The 12,053-nt window shown below is 34.0% G+C and overlaps 1 protein-coding gene and 1 long non-coding RNA gene across 2 annotated transcripts in view; one reads left to right on the top strand and one right to left on the bottom strand.

Moving 5' to 3' along the window:
- Window positions 1–695: 695 nt before the first annotated feature.
- Window positions 696–4,129, bottom strand: gm2a (ganglioside GM2 activator). Its single transcript, NM_001017831.2, has 5 exons — window positions 4,009–4,129; window positions 3,811–3,937; window positions 3,568–3,720; window positions 1,324–1,506; window positions 696–1,241 (listed from the first exon to the last, which is right to left on the bottom strand). The coding sequence occupies exons 2-5, from the start codon at window positions 3,913–3,915 to the stop codon at window positions 1,080–1,082; spliced, it is 603 nt and encodes a 200-aa protein (NP_001017831.1). The 5' UTR covers window positions 3,916–3,937; window positions 4,009–4,129; the 3' UTR covers window positions 696–1,079.
- A 2,221-nt stretch (window positions 4,130–6,350) lies between these two features.
- Window positions 6,351–12,053, top strand: part of LOC147840821 (uncharacterized) — a 29,740-nt gene continuing 24,037 nt past the window's right edge. Inside the window, exon 1 of the long non-coding RNA XR_015507521.1 lies at window positions 6,351–6,425. This is a non-coding gene — a long non-coding RNA (uncharacterized LOC147840821). The remainder of the gene's footprint in view (window positions 6,426–12,053) is intronic.

Genomic DNA, 12,053 nt, shown 5'->3' with positions numbered 1-12,053 from the left:
TGTTTACACTGTTGATGTTGACAGAACACTTTTCTATTGTAATTCATTGTAAACACACTACTAGACAGACTTGCATAAGGGGTTCATGAGTAGTTAAGAATGGGTTAATGATGATGTGTCCCTCCAAGTAAAGTCATGATATAATTATACATCAACAGCTCATGAGTTCATGATGGTTAAATTAAGCATAAACTAATGTGATAATTAATACATTAACAATCAAGCCTGTACTAACAAGTAATAAAGTTAGCCGTTATTCACACATGAACTCATGTGACTCATGTTGTTGTTAAAGTTAGTGCATGCATTAACTCACCATTAGTCCATAATAAAGTAATGTTTAGTTTACATATTAATACATCATTATTCATGTACTGTTATTGTAAAGTCTTACCATTACTTTTTAGGTAATTACTGGACTGAACATAAAAAATTAGGTTGTCCCCAAAACAACTCACGAATTGTGTTTCAGCTCATTTTAATTAAGCAGTTTGAGCAAACACCCTTTTTTGAGTGTATTTAAATACATTTTGACAGTGAATTAACAAAATAAAAATTTACTATCTGCTGCATAACATGCTTGGCTTATTCTAAAAAAACATAAGCAAAATTATAATGCTGATTTACCACAAACTCTGAGAAAATGTTAAACTTGTGTTTAAATGTTTATTAAGAACCAAAAAGAGAAATTTCCCTTTTAAAGAAACTTAAGCATCACATTGACACTTTATTAGTACCAAACAACATAAATTACGATAGAAAATTAAAGCAGTAGTTAAAATGAAGTAACAACAAGTTAATTTAAAACAAGTAACACAACAAAAATCTGCAGCTCATGATCTAAATATTTCCAGTACCCAAGCTTTGACCAGTGGTTTTTTAGAGAATATTTACAGCTCGTTTCAATCATTTTAAAACAATTGAATGAAATTCTTCGTTAGTTAAAAAGACATTTGCTTAAAGAATTAATCATTCACTTATGAAACTCCCATAGATTACCAAACTACCTTTCATCAAGAAACACTTTGTTTCTTCTTATCCAAAGCCAGTGACAGCAAAACAATCTTTGGCTGATATCGTTAATTCTTGGAGGAATGCAGTGAGAAGCTGATTTTAAGGCATCCCAGTTCTTTCCCCGTGCTTCCTAAAATGCCTTCTACTCTGTAATGGCCATTGGTCAGCCAGCCCGGCAGTTCAACATCTGGTATATCGATTTCTGATGAAGGCAAAGCATAATCGCCCTGGGAAAAAAAATATATGATAAATGTTCTTCCTTTAAAGTAACATACAGTAAACACTTGAATGTTTAGAAGAGACACTCACAGCTTTGAATGGGCAGTGGCAGGGCAGGCCATATGTGTGCAGAGGCTCGGGACAATCCTGTGGGGGGGGAATTAGCTGATTGAGCAGGTCACAGACATTAGGATAATGACAACTTCCGATTTCATCCAGACATGGGATTTTCACCCACATGCCAGCCACTTCTCTTTCCACTGTCACGTTCACCTGAAACAAAGAAGAAGTTATTAAAACTAGGGTTTATGAAGATGTAAAGTTTAAAAAAAACATGTGAGAAGCACTGATGTTCAGTCACAAGACACACAACAGAAGCAATCACTTTACTAGCAGTCTATAAAGAGATAAACCAAGTCACAAGACTGGTTTGGAAGCTCTTTTTAGAAAAACTAAACTAGCTATATGACATGATAACAATGTTTTAACTACAGGAGTCCGTTTTTTTTGTACCTTGCTTAAATGATTTAGCAGATCCTGGATCTTTCAATCTTGATTACTGATCTCTGGCTAATTTGGTTCTTCAAACAAGCTCGCGAATCAGATTAAAATGTATGGATGAACTGATCTGAGATCATGAGTATAGAGTGAAGGACAGATCTATCGATCCTCAAAATTATGAACAGCAATGCAATGATTGGCTGACAGCACAGCAGACATCATTCGATTAATATTCAATTATCCACGTGAGCAAAATTACATAAAATCCATAGTAAACAGTTATTTAAATATGATCGCAACAAGTTTCCACGTTTGTTGTGGGCTACAGGCTTTACACTTTCATGTGTCAAGAATATTTAGCTATTTGTTTAGATTCACATTTACAGCGGATTTTCTTTATTATATTAGTCTAGGTTTCTTAAATAGCGTAATAACTGGCTGTTTAAATTGTTTCTGCATCAAAGGATTTTGATATTGGCAAAGGTGTCTGCAACTTCTGCAAATCATTAAATATCGTGCAAAGTTGAATATCGTGCATGCCTATTATAATAGAAAACTGTACTAAAGCTGGGTCGGTACTATAACAGTGTACTACGGTAAGAAAATATCAGCATTTGGTACACACTTTCAGTATTACCTTTGCTTGAAATGACCCAATCTAATAATGTTTATATAAAATAAGCTGCTGCTCCTGAGCAGGTTTGAGCTACCAGACCTGTTTCTATGTCAAAAACTCTCAGATAAGTTTTGAAGAATGAAATGATCCTAGATTGTGTCAAATCTTCAATAACCAAATCCAGCTAATTGAGTAATCTATGTACGAAGAAGAGTAGACATATCAACATTTGGTGGGAAAGCCCTTATTTTCAAATCACAAAAACTGAAAATATATGACCAGCATGTTATCATATATGTATATATACTTTGCATTCACTTATTTAACATTAACTTTTTTTATGCATGAAAATTCTGATATTATACAAAATATTTATTTTTGCTATGCATACTAGAATACACGCACATTAGAAATGCTTGCTTTACATACCCTACACTGCAAAACCCAAAAAGTTGTTGACTCAAACTGTTTGAGGAAACCGGAAACCGATTGACACAAACCATTTAATTACAAAAGCTAATCTATTTAAGTAAACAAACAAAAAAATTGAGCACACTGTAAAAGTGAACTTACTCCATTTAAGCTGAATGAGGCATTTACTTCACTCATTACCTTCAACACTGAGTTCAAAACTCTTTTCAAATGAGTAGAACTAACTTACAGTCAATTTTGAGTTGACTACACTCATTTCATTTGATAAAGTTGCATGTTGGGTTTCACGGAGTATAAACAAAACCAGCGCTTCATATATTATATGAATATGAAAATATTTATATTATATTCTGATTTACATTACAAAATTATTTTGGAAAGCAATACAATTTTACTTGCATTTGTTGCACTTTATAAAGCCTAAATATGGTGAATTTGCTAGACACAATGTCCTATTTTAATATTTCTAAACAATTCAAACAGTTTTGAAATAAGTGGCAATGATTCTTTTACATTGAAATTTTGTGTTTTTTTATTATTGTTGTTATAATGAAGAAAAAAATACTGAAATAAAATAGCAATGGCAAAACAACAAACAATAAAGCTGTAACGGAACAGTGTTCATTTATACACCAAAATACAGAACTGAGACTTCTCAAAACAAAGTAGGCAGGAGGAAGTTGACATGAACAGATATCTGGCATCTACATACACTTTAAAAGAGATTTACAGAAAAAAAAGAATGGCCAAGCTGTGTAGAGTTATAATATAGTTCTTTAACTTACAGAGAGAGGAGATGCCAGCTCTACAGATGTTGTGCCCTTTGCATCTGCAGTTAAACGTCCAGGAATGGGAATGGGGTCTGGAGAAATATCAAGACTCTTCAGGTTTGCAGGATCATCTGGTTTACCGCAATTTTGCCAAGAAAATCCCAATACCTGATGATAAAAACAAATTAAACAACACGCAAAGTTCAGCTTAACCATTTAAATAGTCAGAAACAATCTCAAAGCATGTGAAATTCTTGCCTTGGTTAATTTTGATGGTTTCCTGCCAAGCAAGTGGCTCGAGCCCTCCAGCAAAAAACAGCTCGTTACGAAGAGAGCAATAAGCACAGAGAAGCAGCTTTTCATTTTGAACGGTGTAACTTCCAGCCTAAAACACCAAATGCAACTTTGTATTGAATAATCAGAGAGCTCCACAAAACGACAAACGATAATAATTACCCAAACAGCATGCGACTGACAATAGGCAGAACAACAGTATAATGAACGGGCGTTGAAAACTGAACTGAAACGCTTCCCTTCAGGAACTATTAGTTCGTGTCATGTGAGTGTGTTGTGGTATTTTAAAATTATGCCATCTTTCCGCATTTATTACGAGATTTAGTGTTACAGCGACCTCTAAAGGCAGGAGGAATAACATCAGGTCAGTGATAACAGGATGAGCAAAGATGCTGGTAAACAACAACATTTATAGTGTAACTTTTAAAGAAAAGCACATAAGTATAACAACAATAAATCAAATGGCCTGTTACGAGTTCAAGGCCATACTGACTGTGGTGAGTTTATTATTTAATGAATAATATTAATAATAATTTTAAGTATAGACCTACTGTGTTTATATTTTCTATGTCATACATATTAATTCATATGATACATTTTTATTAAGATTTGTCAATTCAAAATATATAAACCATATTTGTCCAAAAATAGGGCAGCATGGTGGTGCATTGGGTAGCACAATTGCCTCACAGCAAAAAGGTCACTGGTTTGAGCCCTGGCTGGGTCAGTTAGCATTTTCTGTGGAGTTTGCATGTTCTCCCCATGTTTGCGTGGGGTTTAAAATTGTCTGTATTGTAAGTGTGTGAATGAGTGTGTATGGATGTTTCCCAATGATGGGTTGCAGGTGGAAGAGCATCCACTTGGTAAAACATATGCTGGATGAGTTGATGGTTCATTCCTCTGTGACGACCCCTGATTAATAAAGGGAATAAGCCGAAAAGAAAATGAATGAATAAATGTCCAAAAACATATTTACTTAAACATATAATTAAAATATATTTAAATATATATATAATTTCTACAAATACATGTTGGCCATTATTTTGAATATATATGTATTAAATAATTCTTGTTTTTTTAAAAAGGAGCCTAAAATTAAAGGCACTCTACACCCAAACATTTAAAATTTGTCATAATTTAATTTCCATCATTTTCTTGTTTCAAACCTGTTTATTCATCCATAGTATTTGTTTTTCCTATGAATACCAATGGTTGGGTCACTTTACAAACCGTTCAAACAGGTCTGAGATTACCTGCAGTGTTTAAGTAATAACAATAAAAAAATATTAATAACATTATTATTATTATAATTTTTATAAAACTGACACTCCCAAAACATCAAACAAGATAGTTGTATCAGAGTTCCTTGTTCCATAAAAATACAGAACTTTGATTTCTAAAACAATGTAGGCAAGAGGAAGTTGTTGTTTACCAAAAAAATTGTCACATCTCCGAACAATGCACTTCCCAGACGTATCCTTTACAGAGAAACACAGAAATGAAATCTTTATTTGATGTCTGCAACATCTAAAGCAAAATGTCTCTATGAAATGAAATTATTCTCCATTAGTTTTTGTTTTAAATAGGCTAATAGATATAGATCTCATCCACATATTGTAAGGATGGAAATAAAATACATTTTAAAATATACTTTGGTAAATTTAAAAGTTAGATATATTTTCCATTTCAAAAATGTATTTAATTACAAAATAAATAATTAAAATATATTTTAGTCACATGTTTTTTTTTTTAATCTTTGGGTTGATAAATCAGCTCATTCACACAAATTGTTCAGTTTTTTTTCCCTCATGTTTCATCAGTCCTGGATTTTGCAACATCAAAAAGAAGCCACTTTTACTATATCTTTGATGTATGATGGCAATGTATATTCCACTGAATACAAAACACTTTATCCAAGTTTAACATTTAAGTCTGTATCTGACAACACTCTTTGCACAGCTTTTACTGTGTTATTAGAAAACAAGACCTGATGTGGCTTGTTTTAAGGTGTGGTTTTAGTGTCAAAGTACCATCAGCTTAACTCTTAGTATTTTTTACTTGTTTTCAAGTATACATTTCTTAATATTTGTAATTTAATAGTAATTAAATATCTGAAAAGAAAACGTAATATATTAAGCTAAATTAGATGTTAGTATAGAGAACGAGAAATTTTTTAAAGGGCAATAAGTTATTTACATTTTTACTCAGAATTAAATTAAATTAAATTAAATTAAATTAAATTAAATTAAATTAAATTGTAAATTAAATTGTAAATTAAATTGTAAATTAAAATGTTAACTGTGCTCTTGACTGAATCTTGAAAGAGGAATTGTGTTGTGTTTATGATTTTTCTTCACTAGCACAATAGCACCTGATTGTCCTTTGTCTTAAAGCTAATTGCCATTTCAAACAACATCAAAAACTTATTTAGAAACAATAGTTAATTACCATTAACCAGGGTGTGAATTGTTTTCTTTTACTGTCATCATCACTGTTGCCACAAGATGGAGATCTTGTATTTGTGATTCACAGTCATGCCGTGATCCATGCAAACGTGCTCTTCTGAGTCGGTCAGAAATGTAAGTAAATGTAAAATGTTACATTAAAACATAACATATCAACAAAAACCTACATTTCCTTTACCACAGTGACAAACATTCAATCTGATGCTGTAAATAGCTTAATTTTAAAGCCACACAGTTGTATGGAGGAAATTCCAGTGCAAATCTGCTTTTCACAAGAAATATGAGTCTCTGTGTTTTTTCTTTTTATGTCAGAATCATGTATTTACTTCTGATGTGAGTCATAAAAGAGTGTATTAATCAGGGTTTCAGGTTTTATTTGCTAAAACATTCACAGGCCATATGATAATACCGTGTGTGTGCATGAGTCACCTTTAATCTCCCTGCATGTGCCCACAGGTAAATGCCAGCCCATATGCACAAAATAATCACCTCAGGTTTAGATCTAAAGGTACGGCTCGCTATTCAAACACATCATTGTTCGTAGTCAAGTTTAACTTCTAAACAGTTTAAGAGAAAATCACCGCTTATCAAATTACACACTCACCCAGGGGTTTCTTAGAGAGCTCAGAGGTCATACTGTACTTAAAGGCACAATATGATATCTGGGCTCCTAGTCTCAAGTCTCATTCATTCACCAGCCAATTCACACGCTCAAACACCACACCTGTTTTTTCTCAGACCGAAGAGTAAGGAATAACTTTTCCTACTTGATTTTCTAATCGAAAAGCCTCAGAGCATATGCAGGGAAGTACTCTGCCATACTTATAGCTGTCTCAAGCTACAGAATGATTTTGCAACGCATCAACAATCGGCCATGTTGGAGGCACAGAATGTAAACAATGGCATTAAACGAAGTGAAACTTGCATAGTTTGCTGATTATTGTTGCTGAAAATAATTAATTATTGCCTTGTTTTGAGCTGTACTAAATGAATACTAGCACATACCAATGTTCTTCAAATATTTTAAAGTGTGCATTTTTTGGTCCCTAAACGATGTTAGATGTGAATGAGCGGTCAAAAATATTTCCTTTTTTAAAATGAGTGAATAAATGTACCTGTACTGATTAATAGTGTTTTCTAATGAACTGAAAAAACAAACAAACAAATGTAATTTTTATATTAATTTGGTTCAGGCAAGAATAAGAATAAAAAAGTAGACTATATGAGCACTTAATTCAAGGTTGTAAAAATTAAAGCTTAAACACACTACTTATAGTTTTAGAATAGTTTATTAGGTTAATGGTAATTAGAATTTTACACTGTAAATATACACTCGCCGGCCACTTTATTAGGTACACCTCACTAGTGTCAAGTTGAACCTCTTTTGCCTTTAGAAATGCCTTAATCCTATGCGGCATAGATTCAAGAAGGTACTGGAAATATTCCACAGAGATTTTGGTCCATTTTACATTTTTGTTGTCCATTATTTGTTGGCTGCACATCCATGATGCAAATCTCCTGTTCTACCACCAAGGTGCTCTATTGGATTGAAATCTGGTGACTGTGGAGGCCATTTAAGTACAGTGAACTCATTGTAATGTTCAAAAAGCCAGTCTGAGATGATTTGCGCTTCATGAAGATTGGTACACTGTGGTCATAAAGGGATGAAGATGGTCAGTAACAATATTAAGGTAGACTGTGGCGTTGACACGATGCTCAATTGGTAGTAATGGGCCCAAAGTGTGCCAAGAAAATATCTCCACATCATTACACCACCACCACCAGCCTGAACCATTGATCTGAGACAGGATGGATCCATGCTTTCATGAGGTTGATGCCAAATTCTGATTCGAATGTCGCAGCCGAAATTGATACTCATTAGACCACGCAATGTTTTTCCAATTTTCTATTGTCCAATTTTGGTGAGTCTGTGCAAATTTTACCCTCCGTTTTCTGTTCTAAGCTGACAGGAGTGGCACCCGGTGTGGTTCTGCTGTTGTAGACCATCCACTTCAAGGTTCAACATATGCATTCATAGATGCTTGTCTGCATACCTCAGTTGTAACGAGTAGTTTTTTGAGTTACTGTTGCCTTTCTAGCAGCTGGAACCAGTCTGGCCATTCTCTTTTGACCTCTGGCATCAACAAGGCATCTGCGCCCAAAGAGCTGCCGCTCACTGGATATTTTCTCTTTTTCAAACCATTTTCTGTAAGCCCTAGTGATGGTTGTGCATGAAAATCCCAGTAGATCAGCAGTTTTTGAAATACTAAGACCAGCCCGTTTGGCACCAACAACCATGACATGTTCAAAGTCTTTCTTCTCCCTTCTGATGCTCAGTTTGAACTGCAGCAGATCATCTTGACCATGTCTATGTCTAAATGCACTGAGCTGCTGCCATGTGACTGGCTGATTTAAAATTTGCGTTAATGAGCAGTGAGCTGGTGAGTGTATCTTTACAATGACAAAGGGCAGAGAGTTGCTTTCTAAATACTGAGAGAATACTTTGATTACTAAGAGCTATTGTCTGGGCTCTCCATGACTTTTACACCTTCTTTTCTTCATGTGTTCAATTCTTTTCCCCTTTGTCATTTCAAATTATTACTCATCAATTAATTTATGGACGAGTTTTTTTTAATCTACTGATAATTTTGTTGTTACTAACATCGGGTGAAAATTTCAAGTCAACTGTACTTTTAGACATATGTTTTCTAAGAAAAATGATGATGTGTTCAATACTTTTTTACCTGCTACTTTTTTTACCCTTACCTTGTAAGTTTGTTCGAACATTCATTCATTTTCCTTTGGCTTAGTCCTTTTATTCATCAGGAGTCACCACAGCAGAATGAACTGCCAACGTATCCAGCACATGTTTTACACAGCTGATACCCTTCCAGCTGCAACTCAGTACTGGGAAACATCCATACACACTCATACACACTCATACTCTACATTCAATTTAGTTTTTTTAGTTCACCAATAGTGCATGTCTTTGGACTGCAAAAGGAAACCGGAGCACCCAGAGGAAACCCATGCGAACACAGGGAAAACATGCAATCTCCACACAGAATTGCCAACTGCCCAGCCGGGACTTGAACTAGCAACCTTCTTGTTGTGAGGCGACAGTGCTAACCACTGAGCCACTGTGCCGTATTTGGACCGACATTGTACTCTTAAATCAACATTCCCCTTTAAACAGATTATCTAAAGCCTGTGTTACTGTTTCCTAAACAGGATTCAAAACTCTTTGATTTTCATATGTAGGTATGGAGATTAAGGCTGTGAGATATGCTGTGTATATCTAACAAGAGATAAGCCTATGTCATGATTAAAAGTGTTGCTGGTTGCAGGATTTTTGCTACTTACACATTTTAAGATGAGGGTGCATGGCATGTGGTAATGCAAACCTGAATGTCTTTTGCAAACAAGCTGAGTCTCTGGCGCATAAATACATCTTGTATCGCCTGCGAGCGTTCACACTCTTTATTCCCATATTGATTTTTTTGCATCTCACATTGAGAGATATGTGTCCATCAGCTAAGCCATTAGGACAATATTACTTCAAATCTCGGCAGTTTTGTGTTTTATGCCAATGAACAGCCATAATATGGAAAATTGTGTAAATTGCATGTAAATGTACATAAATTTAGTAAAATAATAAGTGATTTAGCATATGATTGTGAAAACTAATAGCGAGATACATCCGGACACGCACTCACACAATGCTGCTATTAAAAAAACACTGCCAGGCAATATTGTGTGTACTGTATTCGTTTGCATACATATATATGTATATGATACAAATTAGTGGCACAGTGGCTCAGTGGTTAGCACTGTTGCCTCACAGCAAGAAGGTCGCTGTTTGATTTTGTTTTCTGTGTGTGTGTGTATGTGTGAATGTGAAAGTGTATGGGTGTTTACCAGTACTGGGTTGTGACTGGAAGGGCATCTGCTGTGTAAAACTTGCTGGAATAGTTGGTGGTTCATTCCGCGGTCGCAACCTCTGAAATAGAGACTAAGCTGGAGAAAAATGAATGATGCAAATTATATATAGTTTTGTTTCTATCTATGCATGTTAATCTTAATAACACACATGTATGTTAAGCCAAAATTACATTTTATTTTGGATGTAAATAATTAATTAATTAATTTTGCCCAGCTCTATTAACAAACACATTATAAGTTAGCACCATTTTATCATTTTTTGGTTCTCACATTATTGCATTATTGCTTCGACTTAAATGACTTGGAAACAGTTTTTTTTTGCCTAATCCAGAGTTTTCATTTTGAAAAACTTTCCAAAGTGTTAACCTGCTATCCACTATTTAGGTTGTTTCAATGAAAACACTATGAATGCCCTATGTAACAAAGGATTACCTTTGGGGTTAGTAATCAGTAGATTTCCACAGATTTTCAGCCCATCATTGAGGCTATTTATTTACATGTGTAAATGTAAATTTACATTTATTCAGTTGTTAAATTAATTTAAGTGATATTATTGACTGATATGAAAATGTTCATTTATCTACAATACAGTCTGTAAAGTCATATTTTATGTCTTTTAGTAGAGCTATTATATGAAAGGCTTGTTTACCAAATAAGTGGATCTAATTGGATTTGCATTGTAATCATTAAATAAAAGTTAAAAATGTATTATTAATTTATTATTATTATTATTACTCCTGTAATAATAAAAACATTTTTGTTTTAATATTCCCAAAATCATTTATCATAAATCTGCAGATTTTTTACAAAACTGTCCGCAGTAATAGTAAAAAATGTCTGCAGATTCTGCCTGGCCCTAGTAATCAGCCATTGATACGCGAGTAATTGGAAGGATTCAGGCATGATGTGTTCAAGATGATTTGTTGAAGTTTAAACCATAGTTTAAACCCAAATCTTGAAAGGATAGATCCATCATGCATTTAATTCAATTTGAATCCCTTTGTGCAATCCCTGACCTGAGTTTTATTGCTAATGATGTCCATCCCTTGATGACCTCAGTGAACCCGTCTTGTGTTTGCTACTTCCAGCACAAGGATGCAGCATGGCACAAACTCAAAAGTCCTCCACAATCACCAGATCTTAGTCCAATAGAGCACCTTTGGGATGTGCTGGGAGATTCCTATCATGGATCTGCAGCTGATAAATCTGCAGCAACCGCCTGATGCTATCATATCAGTGTGGTTGCCACAGGTCTTCTGGGTTCAATCTGTATCGTTTTGTTTGTTTGTTTGATTGTTTGGATGAGGCTGAGATCAAATCTCTGAGTGGAGCACTGGCTGCTGTAAAACTTCTTGCATACAAACTTTATAAACATTACTGATATTTGAGATTTTATACTGACACATTAAACAAAAAAAATGCTTGCATTATCTATCTATCTATCTATCTATCTATCTATCTATCTATCTATCTATCTATCTATCTATCTATCTATCTATCTATCTATCTATCTATCTATCTATCTATCTATCTATCTATCTATCTATCTATCTATCTATCTATCTATCTATCTATCTATCTAAATAGTGTTGTGAGAAATGCACCAAAACCACTGAGAAAAACTGTAATTACCTATTACTTTATTAATTACTTATTTTTAATTACTTGAGAAAAAATAGAAAATAACTACAGATATGAGTTTGTTTAAAAATTGCATTACCTGTTTACTTGTGTTATCTGTGATGAATATTTACATTTGTTTGATGATCTAAAACATTTAGATGTGATAAATGCAAAACA

Source organism: Danio rerio, chromosome 14 (genome assembly GCF_052040795.2).
Source record: "Danio rerio strain M-AB ecotype USA chromosome 14, GRCz13ab, whole genome shotgun sequence".
Classification (NCBI taxonomy): Eukaryota; Metazoa; Chordata; class Actinopteri; order Cypriniformes; family Danionidae; genus Danio; species Danio rerio.
This window is presented reverse-complemented; position numbering and strand designations above follow the sequence as displayed.